This window comes from Macaca thibetana, chromosome 15 (genome assembly GCF_024542745.1).
Source record: "Macaca thibetana thibetana isolate TM-01 chromosome 15, ASM2454274v1, whole genome shotgun sequence".
Lineage (NCBI taxonomy): Eukaryota > Metazoa > Chordata > Mammalia > Primates > Cercopithecidae > Macaca > Macaca thibetana.
This window is the reverse complement of record NC_065592.1, coordinates 104,801,120-104,816,014: the sequence shown is the minus strand read 5'-3', so window position 1 is coordinate 104,816,014 and position 14,895 is coordinate 104,801,120. Positions and strand designations below refer to the sequence as shown.

Below are 14,895 nucleotides of genomic sequence, written 5' to 3'. Positions count from 1 at the left end.
CGCTTGAAGAGTTGTTCTAAGGTGGTGGGAGTGCCCAGGTGATAACAGGGAGCTTTGCTGGTACTGGCGTCAGGAAAGAATGAAAACCACAGGGGTAACCGTAACCCGTTGTTGGTCGTAATCTTTTACTCTTCCTTCATCGTCCAGCTTCTGTTTCTGGATTTCAGCCTCTGCTGGGGGGTTGATGGGGGCCTAAGCATCTGCTATGGGCTCATTCTAAAGCCACCCAGCCTCCCATGCGCTGCCCCCACACTGGGGTTGTCAGGATCTCAGCATGTTAACACTGGTCCAGTGACAATAGCCTCAGCCACATCCTGAGTCAGAGATATGCTGACTCTGGAGGAGCTGGCTCCTTCTTGGGCATCCGAAAGGCAGTGGGAGCCCTAGAGAGGAGAACAAGGAGTAACTCCCTGAACCTGTATTTTAAAGCTCCTATCATCAGGGGATGGGTGGAGGAGGAGGCCACATAGACTCTGGTAAGTGAATTACGTTAACTGACTAAATCTCCTCCACAGCACTAAGCTCAGATTGGTGACATTATTAACGCAGGTTTCACATGAGGAAATTGAGGCACATTGTGATTGGCGCCCACCACAGTCACATAGCCCTGCCGCTGCAGCTTATTTCAGAGGTGCTAGCAGGGAATGTTGGCTGTGCTTCCCTGAGATGGGGGTGGTGGGCACAGATGGGCTCGTGCTCACAGGTGCCCCTGGTACCTGGCCTGCCTTCTCTATCTCCTAGGAGTAGGGGTAGGGTGGGGCACTGGGCTCATCTGTTGGACAGGATCCTTACTGCCCTGTTTTCCATCCTGAGGCGTATTCTGCCAGCCTTCTGTCTCCAGCCCTGCACCATCCCATACTGTGCACCCTTGGCAAGCATTGAACTCTGTTGTGCCTCAATTTTGTGGTCTCGATCTCCTGACCTCATGATCTGCCCGCCCCAGCCTCCCAAAGTGCTGGGATTACAGGCATGAGCCACTGTGCCTGGCCTATTCATTTTTTAATTAGGTTGTGTGTCTTTTTTTTTTTTTTTTTTTTTTTTTTTTGAGACAGAGTTTCGCTGTTATTGCCCAGGCTGGAGTGCAGTGGCATGATCTCGGCTCACTGCAACCTCCATAGTGGATGTCCTGCCTCAGCCTCCTGAGTAGCTGGGATTACAGGATTATCACACCCAGCGGATTTTTTTGTATTTTTAGTAGAGATGGGGTTTTATCATGTTGGCCAGACTGGTCTTGAACTCCTGACCTCAGGTGATCTACCTGTCTCAGCCTCGCAAAGTGCAGGGATTATAGGCGTGAGCCACCGCGCCCAGCCAGTTGTTTATCTTTTTATTGAGTTGTAAGAGTTTTTTTATATGATCTGGATACCATATCCTTATCAGATAGGTAATCTGAAAACATTTCTTTTATGGTGTAGGTTGTCTTTTCACTTGATTATGTCCTTTGATGTATGAGGTTTTTAATTCTGATGAAGTTCAAGTGACTAATTTTTTGCTGTTGTTAGTTAACGTTTTTGGTGTCATATCTAAGAATTCATGGCCAAATCCCAGGTCATGAAGATTAATCCCTACATTATCTTCTGAAAGTTTTATAGTTTTAGTTCTTATATTTAGGTATTTGATTCATTTTGAGTTAATTTTTGTGTATAATGTGAGGTAGGGGTTCAGCTTCATTATTTTGCATATATATAGCTACTTGCCCCCAGCATCATTTGTTGAAAACCTTTTTTTTTTTTTTTTTCCCTCTGGCGCACAGCTTGGAGTACAGTGGGGTGATCTCAGCTCACTGCAACCTCTGCCTCCCGAGTTCAAACCATTCTCCTGCCTCAGCTTCCCAAGAAGCTGGGATTACAGGCACCCGCTACCACGCCCAGCTAATTTTTTTTATTTTTAGTAGAGACGGGGTCTCGCTGTGTTGGCCAGGCTGGTCTCAAACTCCTGACCTAGTGATCCGCCTGCCTCGGCCTCCCAAAGTGCTGGGATTACAAGCGTGAGCCACCACGCCTGGCCGAAAAACTATTCTTTAACATCAAATTATTTTTGTACCCTTGCCAAAAATCAATTGACCATATATATAAGGGTTTATTTCTGGACTCTATTCTATCCCGTTGGTCTCTATATCTTTACACCAGTACCACATTGTTTTGATCACTGTAGCTTTGTATTAAGTTTTGAAATTGTGAGTTTTCTCACTTTGTTACTCTCTTTGAATGTTGTTTTAGATCCTCTAGGCCCTTTGCAATTCCATATGAATTTGAAAATCAGCTTTTCCGTTTCTGCTAAAAAGGCTTTTGGAATTTTGGTAGGGATTGTATTGAATTTCAAGTTAATTATCTTTTAAAGAGATTTAAATAATAAAAATAAGTATTTTATGTTTGCCTATTTAATTACCATTTCTTCCATGTAGATATAGATTCCATATGGTATTATTTTTCTTCTGCCTGAAGGATTTTATTTAACATATCTTTAAATACCAATGCAGATCTGCTGTTGATAAATTCTTTCAGCTTTTGTACGTCTGAAGTATTTCATCTCTATTTGTGAACAGTTTTCAGTGAGTATATCATTCTAGTTAAGTTTTTTTGTTTTGCCGTTTAAAAGATGTTGTTCCACTGTCTCCTGGCTTGTTAGAGAAATCAGCTGTCATTTAACTTTGCTCCTCTTGAGTCATGTATCCTTTTTCTTCTGGCTGATTTTAATATTTTTATTGTAAAATTGGTTTTAAACAATTTTATGTTATGCCTTGGTGTAGTTTTCTTCATATTTCTTGTGCTTGGGTTGACAAGCTGCTGATGTCTGTGGGTTTATAATTTTCATGAAATTTGGAAAATTTTCAGCTCTGATTTCTTCAATTTCTTTTTTATTTTCCTGTTTTTCTCCTTTGGGGACTCCAATTAGTCCTTATGTAAGACTTCCTGAAATTGTGTCATACTTCACCAATGCTCTGTTCGAGTTTTGCTTTTGTCTTTTAGCCTTTTTTCTCTGTGTTTCATTTTGGATAGTTTGCTGTGGTTTTTCAAGTTGACTAATCTTTTCTTCTGCATTGTTTTATCTGCTGTGAATCCCATCCGCTGTACTTTTCGTCTCTAGAAGTTCTATCTGGATCTTTTTCTGTCTTCCTCATTCGTACACCTTTGCCTACTCAGTGGTTAGTGATGGAATGCCGGGCAGTGGACCTCACCTGTTGGGAGATGGATGTTTTTGTATTCCTTCATGTGTTCTTGAGCTTTGTTCTGGGATGTAGTTAAGTGACTTGGAATCAGATCGGTCCTTTCAGGTTTTGTCTTTAAGCTTTACTCTGTGGTATCAGAGCAGATTTAATCCAGACGAATTTTGTCAGGCCCTGGGAGTGCTCCCCTGCTGCCTGTGCATCAGGAGGGCTCTCCTGTGGCTGGTGGGAGCAGGTGCTGTTTTTGGCTGGTGTAAATGGTGGGGATTGCTTTCTCTGCCCCTCTCGGTGGTCCTTCAGTGACTTCCTCAGCTCTGTGCTGCCTGGTCCTCAGTGGAGATTCTGGCCCTCTGTGTGCAGGTCTGCCTAGCTTGGCTGCCCTGCTGCCATCTTCCAGTCCCTCCTTGACAGGGTCTGCCACGCCTTGACTCAGTCTCCCATTTTTCCATGGCTGGGAAGTTCTCTTGGTGGAGGGGGCTCCTGGAACTCCCCTGATCTGTCCCTCACTATCTAGTGCCCATGACGTGAAAACCACTGCTTATTATTTATTTATATTCTGTCATTGTCTGTGTTTTTTTTTTTTTTTTAAGTTTTCACAGAGAAGGTAGTCCTAATTTCTGCAACAATCTTGTCTTGGCTGTAGGCGGAAGTCTCTATCTCAGTGTGTTTGAAAAGCTGCCTAGGAGTGTTCATGGGCCCCGGGCTGGGAGCTTAAGCAAAGGAAAAGATCCAGGTCTCAGGCCAGGAGGCCCGGACTTGAATGTCGTGTCATGGCATTTAGCTGTCATACCTGGAGAAAGCTTCTGAGGTGATGTGTGCATCCCCAGCTCCAGGCTTGTGGGCGTATTCTGAGCAGCCATGTGTGCTGGACCCTTCAGTTGGGTCCCGCCTGCTTGTCAGAAGGCCCAGATGGTCTGGTGCTGCCCATGCCGCCTGCAGCCTGTGGGCCCCTCACTCAGTGAGGGACTTGGGGCCTGGCTGCCACTTGGGTGGGGAGCCCACAGTTGGGGCCAGTTCCATGTCTGGTTTCCATTCTTGTGGCCTGGGGCTGGGCAGGGTGGATCAGGTGCTGTGTAGACATCATGATTCGGTCCTTCCTTGGGACTAGGATAAGAACAGAGCAGAAATCACGGCGCTGACCCGACTGCCTTGTGGAAGAACGGACATCTTCCACAGAGTGGTGTTGTGTTGATGGGTGGGGCAGGTGAGCAAGACCCAGCCTCCGCAGAAGTGTGGGTGCCATGGACGTCTGTACATCCACAGCAGGAGTGTCCATGACAGTCCCGAGTCCCCAGGTGGAGTCCCAGTGCCAGCACCAGTCTTCCTGCTGGGCTGTGTTGTCCTGTTAGCCTTGTTTAGGGGTGTCCCCCACAACACCATGCGAGACACACACACACAACACATACCTTATAGCACATGTCACCACACCTGCCACAGCACATGTGTGCTCTTCCAGGCAGGATCCTGTGATCCTCACAGTGCTGTGAGATCAGTCTGTCTTCCCCTTGATTCCCCTATTGGTCCCATGAGACTCTGGACTCAGACTAGACCCTGGTTTCTTTTGCCAGTCTCCTGGTGGGAGGAAATGAGTTACTCTTTGCTTTGATTTCTTGAAATTAGAAACTGTCCTGCTTAGTAACATCCTTATTCATGGTTTTGTACATTTTCCCTATTTTCTTGAACTGAATTCTTAGATTTAATATTGAATAGTAAATGAGTGAAAAAATGCTCCTTTTTCTCTCTTAGGGAAAAAAAGTCATCCACTTTCAGTTGCATCTCTCTTGATCTTGTTTTCTGCCATGAGCCAGGATTACCGTAAAAAGATAAGGTCTCCCTCAAGAACTCTGTGGTGGAGTGGCCAGTGAGACAGGGGCTGCTCGGGGTGACACACTGCGGGCCCTCTGCCCTCTACCCATGGAAGCCCTGTCCTGCCATGCCAGCTATGCGGGGGTAGTGGGCAGTGGGAGGGAAGGAGGGCGATGGCACCTGCTTGGAGGCTGGGCCACTCGCCTGGGGTATACACGATGGGAAGCCGGCTGGCCTGGGTTTTTGGGCATGGACATGACACAGCTGTCGTCTCTCGGGTGCGTGGGCAGGTGGTCACCCTGGGCTAGGCGAGCACGCCTTTCTGGTCGATCTCACCCATAAGGTCTCCTCCCTGAGCCCCAGGGCCCTACACTTCTTTGCCACATGCAGCCCCCGCCCCCCTTGTTCCTCACCCCTCTGGAACATGCTGGTATGTTGGCCTCTGAGCCAGGAACTAGGCAGAGTGGGTGGCACACTGTGCTGGCCTCTGTCTAATTCTTACCATCACTGCCGTCCTTGGGACTGGGGCTCTGACTGCTCAGTCCAGGTCTCTCCCAGGCGTGAAGGATGAGCCAGCATCAGGCAGCAGGATGGACAGACTCCCTCTGCCCTTCATATGTGGTGGCTGGCGTGCCATCTGGAGTGGGAGGAGGTAGGAGCTGTGTGGGAGCTCCCTCCGCGGGCCCCAGCTGCTGTCACACGTGCCCGCTGCGGCTCCCTGACTCCAGTACTTGTCTTGCCAGTGCAGACACTGTTCCTCAGAGACCAGGCTTTCTCTTATTTTGGTGAAGCAAATGAATCTTGGGTGCAGCTTGTTGCGTTTGCATGTGTGCAAACCATAGGCACGTCACAGATGCACCTCCCAGGGCGGGGGCCCTCCCTTCAGGCCCACAGTCCCCATCGTTGTTGCTGTTGTTCTGCAGCATGAATGTCGCCTGTGAGCTGAGTCTCTATCCTTCAGTGCCCCTGGGAGGCCCACCTGACAAGTGTTTTGTCTCCTGATGCAGGCCTTTGGACAAGCACACACGAATCACAAGAAGGTGGCTGCTGACGGAGAGAGCCGGGAGGAGAGCCTGATCCAGGAGTCGGCCTCCAAGGAGCAGTACTACGTGCGGAAGGTGCTAGAGCTGCAGACGGAGCTGAAGCAGTTGCGCAATGTCCTCACCAACACGCAGTCGGAGAATGAACGCCTGGCCTCCGTGGCCCAGGAGCTGAAGGAGGTGAGGGGGTGAGGAGGGGCCTACTCTGTGGCTGCAGTAGTGCCACCAGGGTCACATAGCAGGTGTGCCTGGTGGGTGGCTGGGCTGGGCTGGCTTCTGGGGATGCTGCAGCTGGCTGGGCTGTCTTGCTTTCCTTGTCTCATCCTCCACTGCCCATGTGGCAGAAGGGAGAGAGATGGACCCACGAGTTCCGCTGCATCTGGCTTGCTTCCATCTCACTAGTGAAGCAAGTCCCATGAGCAAGTCCAGAGCAGAGAGGTGGTCAGTCAGGGAGGGGTGCGGTTAGCCACTCGTGGAGGCTAAGGGCTGATGCCCATGGGGCACTCCTCGTCATTGGACTCCCCCCTGCCCTGGGAATGTTTTGTGTCATTCAGGGCCTGCATTATGCCCAACTGTAATAAGAACACAAACTCCAAATATTCCATGGAGACTCGAGGTAGGATGTGCGTGTCTGAGAATTAGGGGTGGAGACCACCGCCAGTGGCCCCAGCGGCCACACCCCTGCCTTGTGCACAGCAGAGTGCCTGCAGGGAGGGTCTGGGTGAGTGGTCCCTGGCACTAGAGCCTGTTGGAGTCCTGGGTACCCATGGACAGCCATGGGTACATGGCACAGGCTCTGCATCTAGAAATGAAACTGTGGTGTCCGTCCATGAGCTTGTGAACATGAAGTCAGAGGAACCAGCTTGGCTCTTGGGCCCTGACAGGCACAAAGGCCACAGGACCAGCTGCTCATGGCCCTGACACTTAGGCCCTGGAGTCGGGGAGGATTGGGGAGCCCAGGGGAACGATATGGCTAAAGCAGGATTTGGGAGGTTTGCTGTGGGGCGTGGAGCCTGTGCAGTGTGAGCCACCAGGAGGAGGAGAGTCTTCCACTGGGGCAGGTGGGAGGTGAGTCTCGCTGGCTTGAACAGGAGGCTCAGGGAAGGTTGAGTGAGCCCCTGAGTGTCTTTCCTCACTGACTGGCACGTATTTTAATTGAGCCCTGCTGGGGCCTCGGTGTCTGTGAACCTGAGGACACAGCATGAGGAAAGTCTCATTCTCCTAGAAGGCATGTGGCAGATATCAGGGGAGAGCCGTACCCCGTGCCTGTCCCTGGGGCAGGGGCATGTTCACTGTGGGGCTGAGCCAAGGGCAGGAGGAGTGTCGGGCGAGTCCCGCAGGCCTGGGTGGGGCCCTGAAGGAGGCAGGGTTCAGCTTGGGTTTGGTGGTTACACGGGGAGTGGGCTGTGGGGACAAAAGTGGGGCTGAGATGCCTGTCATGGGGGCAAGAGGGGCCAATGCCCTCTGAGGAAGGATGAGGCCCCATCACCAAGATGGAGGTGGGATGGTCCCTGGGTTCTGCAAGTGGAGCTGGAAGTTGACAAGTGAGCTGTAGTCCTCCTGGCCGTGGCCTTTGAGGGTCAGCCCCAAGTTCTCATTGGGAATGGCTGGAGGAGTGGAGCACCAGTCGGTTGGGAATGGGCTGATACTGACTTTGCCTTTCACTGAGACTTGGGGCCTGGCCTAGGCCTTATCGTTAGTCCTGGCCTCAGTTTCCCCGTCTGTAAACCGACAGTCTCTGAAGCCCCTTGTAGAGGATGCCCCACAGCTCCTTCGCCCCACAGCTCCTTCTCCCCACATTGTCGGAGCACTTGTGGACCCTTGTTCCTGCCACAGGAGCCCCACCCTCTGCAGCAGATAATCTTACTGGAGGTCAGCAGGGCATAGGCCCTGAGGGTGTGCAGTGATTAGGGCTGCTGCGGTTGGCTTAGCATGCCAGTACTGAAGGATACTGCCCTCGGTGCCAGCAGCGGTAGGAATGAGAGGTCAGAGATCGCTGAGGCCCTAGGGGTCCAGGGAGGAGCTTGGCTTGGAGTCAGGGTGGCGAGTCTCAGATTCTGAAGCGGCAGTACATGATCTCATTTCCTTCCACAAGGAGCCCTCTGGTCAGTGGGAGGAGGGGCTGTGTGGCTGGAGAGATGTATCCTTGGCTGCCCCAGCTGCCATCTGTCTGGCCCCTCTATTCCTGAAAAGCGTGTGCAGGTGCTTTCTCCCTAGCCCAGCACATTCCACTCCTTGTCTCTTCCAAGAGACCTATCTCTGGTGGCAGAGGCCAAAGAGGGCTGGGTGGCCCTGCTGGCTTCAGGTGAGACTGGAAATGAGCACAGCAAGTTAAAGATGCTGCAGGTCTTGTGGGGAAGAGAGGATTTCTGTGGTTCTGTTTGTGCTTCAGGAGGAAATCCTGACACTCCCTGCACACCCCTCAGCCTTCCCTCTCTCTCCTGAGGGTCCCTGCCTGGGTGCCTGGGCATGCTGTGTCCCCCATGCCCGTGTCCCTGCCCTGGCTTGCTGCAGAGCTGTAGGAACCATCCCAGGTCCTCGCCTTGGGTACCTGGTTGGGGTGGAGCATCTCTAGGACTGACCTTGTCTCACCACCACCAGTCCCAGCCGTGCACAACTCTTGTCTTCTGCTGCCTGCTGTTCTGAGCCACTGTGCCAAGCTCCTCCATGCTCCCCTACCCCCCAACGTGGCTTTGCCCAATCACTGCCCAAGGCTCACATCTCATGGGTCAGAAAGGGTACATTTGACGATAAAACAACCTTCATTGTATCCTTTGACCCACCACCCTGCTACCCTCAACAGCCCTTCCCCTTTTTCCTCCCTTGTGTCAACTGGTTGTCTGTCCACCTCCACACCCCAACACACCATGAGGACCTGTGAAGCTTTACAGTAACAAACATACTTGGCATGTGTTGGACAGTTCTGATTGCCTCAGACCTGGTCCTTCTGGTGACCCTACTGGTATCTTGTCAGATGTGAAGAAACAGAGGTTTGCAAGGTTCCACCATGTGCCTAAGGTGTCCTGGCTGGTAGAGGAGAGGTGCTTTTCAGATCTTGACTCTAATCGCTGTGTATGTGTGGGCCCCACATGTGGGCAGGTCCTCCAGCTTCTCTGCTGCTCGTGAGAGCATCTTTCCTGCCCCGGCCCCTGGCAGGTGGGGGAGCTTCTGAGGACTGACCTGGATGGGGCCTTAGTGGGGATGTGGCTCCATTTCCCAGATGGGGAATCAGAGGCCCAGAGAGCCACAGGAGGCCTGGGGTCAGAGCCAGGTCTCACACACACACCAAGATCTTTCTTCATATTTGCCCCAAGAAGGAGTAGGGTGAAGGGGCTGGCCTAGGCCGTCAAGGCAGAGATGAGAGTGTCCTGGGGTTGAGGTCTGGTGGGGACAGGAGAGACGGCAGCCGACCCCCTGCGGAGTGGCTCCTTGAAGCAGGCAGTTGTCACACCCTGCTTGCTGATGAGCCGTCTGAGGTGTGGGGATCCCATAGAAGGGGAGCTGAGATGGGACCCTGGTGGTCAGCTACAGGCCTGTGCGCCCACCTCCTTCATCTGGGCTGCTCGGCCACACACAGCAGAGTTTGTCCCCTGTACTCCTTTGGGCTGACATCAGACAGGCTCACTGGGAGAAGGTGCTTACTTGAGGGAAAACTAAACCCCATGGCGACCAGTCAGCCTGTTTGAGCCCTTGGCAATTGGGCGTGTGCTGGATGGAGGTGCTACGTGGCAGGCCAGATGAGCCTGGCTGCCTACGCCCAGTGGTGTGGGCATGAAAGCACAGTGTTTGTGTCCTACAGCATCAGCAGAGATGGTGCCATAGTCACCCACGGCATGGTATGGCCAGGCCAGCATTTGACATGGGTGTGCCTCTGTGTTCTGGGTTTGGCAATGGTGCAAGGCAGAACTCCTAGTACACCTTGCCTGGGCCAGGTGGTGAAGGACCCTGAGGACTCACATGGGCACTGCCAAGGGAACAGAAATCTCGTGTGTGCCTCTGGGGGACCCTAATGCTATGAGGCATCCAGCCAGGCTCTCTGCTTCAGTCTTTAGTTGGGCATGGCACTGTCTCTCTGCCCAGGCACATGGAAGCTTCTTGGCCCTCTCTTCCCACTGCCTGGAGCACCTTCTAGGTTTGTTGATCTTGACTGGCAGGCCTGGGAGAGTTGCTGGGACTTAGACCTTCCCCTCAGCTTCCACTCCACCTGAGGAGCCAGCTGGGTGACTGCGTTGAATCAGGTGGCACATGTTTGCACACCTGTTGCAGACTGCTTGCTTGCTGGTTAGCAAGGAAAAAGCAGGAATTGGAGAAACTTTTCTGGCATAGAGGTGCCCAAGTCCCCAGCTGGGGTGTGGAGAGCCTGGGTGTGACTTGGCTTGTGTAGCTCCGCTAGGCACACTCGTGGGGAGCGCTGCACTCGCTGCAGTCTCACTAACAGGAGAGAGGCTGGAGACCCTGCCCACTCCCCATCCACTCCTCGTGTAGCCACTGTGGGGCCTGGCCCTGGTGGTGGCTGTGCTGGTGCAGCTTTCTCTCCCTTCATCCCAGCATGCAGCTTGCTCACTTTCTCCTCTGGTACGAGGCTTTGCCAGGCCTTCTCTTCCTCCCTGTATGGTATCTCTGTTTCTTTTGGTGTCAGCTTTCTGTCACTTACTTGGATCACTTACAATGAGAGGACTATGTCTGTGTCCATTTGCTGTGGATTTTAAGTGTAATCTTTGTGAATAATAAGCATTTGTCAGTACTACTTGCTCTATATCGCTGACTCTCTTCCCTCTCTGTTGCATTCCTTTTTTCCTTTGTTTTGGGGAGGGATGTCCTATTTCATTTTGCTAACCCAGTATGACTGTTTTGTGTGTACTTGCGTGGGATCTTGGAATCTTGTCTATAAAGCATGTTCCATTCAGATGAGCACACACATGTGACCAGGAGAAACCATAGCATGAGCCAAGAGAACAGTGCAAGAGGTGGACGAAGCTGTGGGGCCCGCAAGAGGGACAGGGCTTCTGGCTGAGAGTCCAGGAGGGCTTTGGAGCAGGGGTGGTGGTGGTCTGGGGAGCCAGGCCTTTGCAGATACACAGGGAGGCAGCTGGGTCAGCAGAGTACAGGGAGGAGATAGAGAGTTTGTCAAGGGGATGATTTTGTCCCTGGGGGACATTGGCAATGTCTGGAGAGGAGATGGCTGTCTGGTGGGCAGAGGTCAGGGATATGCTAAACATGTAATATACAGGCCAGCTCCCATCACAAAGAAGAAACATCCCTGAATGTTGCTAGGGCAGCGGCTGAGGGGCCCAGGTCCCTGGCTTATGGCAGCAAGTTGGAATTCTGCCTTGATTGCATCCTGTTCGCCCCAACCCTGCACAAGCCTCTCCCATGACATCTCTTGGCTCCTTATGGGCAACTTACAACCCAAACTAAATTTTAACAGCTTTATTGAGATAATTTATGTCTCATATAGTTCACCCACATAAGGTGTACAATTCGGTATATTTTATTAGAGTCACATATATGTGCACCATTCCACAATCTTAGAACAGTTCATTGCTCCAAAAAGAAAACCTGTTTCAGTCACTCCCCATCTCCCTCCCCAGCTCCTAGCAGCCACTAACCTACTTTCTGTCTCTATGAATTTGCCTATTCTGGACATTTCATGGAAATAGAATCATACAATGCATGGCCTCTCGTGACAGGCGTTCTTTCACTCAGCAGACTGTGTTCACGGGTCATTCATGTTGTAGCATGTGTCAATACGTCATTCCTTATTGTGGCTGAACAACATTCCATTGTGGAGAGACCACATTTTGTTTATTCATTCGTCAGTCGATGAACACTTGGGCTGCTTCCACCTTTTGGCAAAATGAACGCTGCTGCTGTGAACATTTGTGGACCAGTTTCTCTGTGGGCATGTGTGCATTTCTCTGGGGTCGACACTCTGTGTTTAACAGTTTCAGCACCTGCAGGCTGTTTGCCACAGCACTATACCATTTATATGCCCACCTGCACACTACTGTGTACATGCCCAATAATAGAAGGCAGGAACTACTTTTAACCCCATTTTAATGTAAAGATGAAGAAGCCAAGGGTTGGAGCAGGTAGTCACTTGTCAGGGGTTCCCAGCTGAGAAGGGCTGAGGGGATTTACTCTGGAAACTTTGTAGTCCGCCGTGCACTCTGGCACACTGCTCTGGGCTCCTTCTCCTTTCCAGGCAGTCATACTAGCACCTGCAAGCCTGGGCTCTTGAGTTCTGGCTGTGTGGCTAGCCATGGCGTGCCTGCCTGTTCTGAGCTCCTCTCGTGCCCTGTGGAGGCTGCTCACACCTGCCTTTCCCTCTCCCTCAACAGATCAACCAGAATGTGGAGATCCAGCGTGGCCGCCTGCGGGATGACATCAAGGAGTACAAATTCCGGGAAGCTCGCCTGCTGCAGGACTACTCAGAGCTGGAGGAGGAGAACATCAGCCTGCAGAAGCAAGTGTCTGTGCTCAGACAGAACCAGGCGAGTCTTGGGCCTGTGGGGTGGAGGTGGCACGCGGGTTAACTGGGCCTCGAGGCCTCTCCCTGTTGAGAAGGGTTCCTGTCTCATTCCGCACACCTGAGGCCCAGGGCCAGCTTTCCCACTGGGGAGGCAGAGGGTACACTTGGTGGGACCCAGACCCTCCAAAAGATGAAACTCTGGCTGCAGTGTTTGCTAACATTGGCCAGGCTGAGGTGTCCCAGCCAACAAAAATGAAAACAAAAATCTGAGAGGTGATGAAGAGGTTACACCGGAAAACCCCAGACTGGACTTTGAGACTCTTTCCCCCATCGCGTGCTGACCATGAGGCCTGCAGTATTCCCGTGTCTCTGCCTGTGACAGGGACGAGGAAGGTCCTCTCTCTGATGGGGATGAACAGACACCCCTCTGTCTCTTATGAGGTCTCAGAGGGACCCCTCTCTGACAGGGATGAGCAGGGTCTCTGCCTGTGACAGAGATGAATGAGGAGGGTCCCTTCTTTCTGTGATGTGACTAAATTATCACGTGCTCTGCTGTTCTGCTGCCACTCAAGGCCTGAACTTGCTCTTCTGTCTCCAAGAGCCACAATCCTGCATGGTGGGGAATGGGAGTCTTTTCTCTCAGGAAACCCCAAAACTTCCCCCAGAATGCCATGGATGTCTTCCTTGCTTTCCTCAAATCCTCTACCACCGAAATCCTCTGAGTCTCACCATCAGGGAATGTGGTATTTGTGCCCGGAGGAGGAAGCTCATGTGTTTGTGCAGAGCTCCTAGCCTGGTCCCTCTGTGACAGCTCGTGCACATGAACAGTCTTAGCCGCTGTCTACATTGTAAGTACCATTTGGTCGTTGGTGCTGCTGTTGGCAGAGCCCAGCGCACAGTGGCCTTAGGAGAAGCGACACTGAGGCTTGAGGCGACCCTGTCCTCGGGTTGGCGCTCGGTGGAGTCTGAGTCTCTCCCTGTCTGGGATTCCTCACCTCCCCATTTGCGTGCTGAGACCGAGGGCTCCACCCACCACCTGTGAGCACACCTTGGATGTGGTAGTAGGTGTCCCTTCCGACCCAAGACCGCAGAGACGTGCTCAGCACTTCCTGTTACTGGTTTGTTTCTGATATTTTTGCCCAAATATTACAGAAAAATAAGAAATCGTTTTAGAAATTGCCCACAAATTCTGAACCTCCACATCAGGCATCATTTTCTATCTACTTTTGCCTTGTCCACCTGCAAATACGATTTTCATGGAGACAAGACTTTGATGTTGCTTTTCCCACCTACCTTCGAGCTCCTCCAGGTCTGGGTGTCATGTGCGTGTGGAGGTTTAGTAGCTGAGATGTTCTGCCTTGGGAGTTTCTGTTCCTTCATTTTGAAATAGGATTAGAAGTCATGATCACAGCGCACATTGAAATGCATTTTTATGTATCTTAAGATATTTAGTTAACTGTTAATGTTAATTAAATAACTTTATAAAATTTTAAATCAGCATGCACTTGGTAATATTTGTGAATGACTTAATACAAGGTTGGCAGCCTTCTATGGGTGGATGTGTGTTGTTCTTGGTGCATCTCCACATGTACAGTCCTGGCTTGGGGCCACCTCAGACATTTGTGTTGCCTTCCCAATGTCTGCTGATCCCAAGGTGGGTGGGTTGGGCTGAGGCTTTCGTTGCATTCACATCTCATGCCCTGGAACCTTGTTAGCATCCACATCTCTGAGCAGGGGAAGTAGTCTTGGCCTGGACGGGCTCCCTCCCTTCCCAGGATGGCACTTCACCTGGCGTTTCACCTTGTGCTTCATGGGTGGCTGGAGTTGGTGTGCTGATGTGTTTTCTTCATTTATGGGGCCTAAAAGGAGCTTCCATGTTGCCTTGACGCAAGAGCGTTGACTTCTTTTCCCAGGTGGAGTTTGAGGGCCTCAAGCATGAGATCAAGCGTCTGGAGGAGGAGACCGAGTACCTCAACAGCCAGCTGGAGGATGCCATCCGCCTCAAGGAGATCTCAGAGCGGCAGCTGGAGGAGGCACTGGAGACGCTGAAGACGGAGCGCGAGCAGAAGAACAGCCTGCGCAAGGAGCTGTCACACTACATGAGCATCAATGATTCCTTCTACACCAGCCACCTGCACGTCTCACTGGATGGCCTCAAGTTCAGTGACGATGCTGCTGAGCCCAACAACGATGCCGAGGCCCTGGTCAATGGCTTTGAGCACGGCGGCCTGGCCAAGCTGCCACTGGACAACAAGACCTCCACGCCCAAGAAGGAGGGCCTTGCACCGCCCTCCCCTAGTCTCGTCTCCGACCTACTCAGTGAGCTCAACCTCTCCGAGATCCAGAAGCTGAAGCAGCAGCTTATGCAGGTGAGCAGGCAGCGGGGCCTTCGGCACACTGTGCCCACTCCA

The 14,895-nt window shown here is 51.8% G+C and overlaps 2 protein-coding genes across 3 annotated transcripts in view; one reads left to right on the top strand and one right to left on the bottom strand.

Annotated features, from left to right (window-relative positions):
* SUSD3 (sushi domain containing 3) overlaps positions 1–14,895 on the bottom strand; it is a 401,112-nt gene that overhangs the window by 221,670 nt on the left and 164,547 nt on the right. The gene's annotated exons all lie outside the window — the stretch shown is intronic.
* The window catches only part of BICD2 (BICD cargo adaptor 2), a 49,527-nt gene that overhangs the window by 25,720 nt on the left and 8,912 nt on the right, over positions 1–14,895 (top strand). For both annotated transcript variants that reach the window (XM_050761544.1, XM_050761543.1), the window contains exons 2-4: positions 5,980–6,192; positions 12,354–12,506; positions 14,398–14,853. In XM_050761544.1, the coding sequence (XP_050617501.1) occupies positions 5,980–6,192; positions 12,354–12,506; positions 14,398–14,853 (822 nt within the window). The remainder of the gene's footprint in view (positions 1–5,979; positions 6,193–12,353; positions 12,507–14,397; positions 14,854–14,895) is intronic.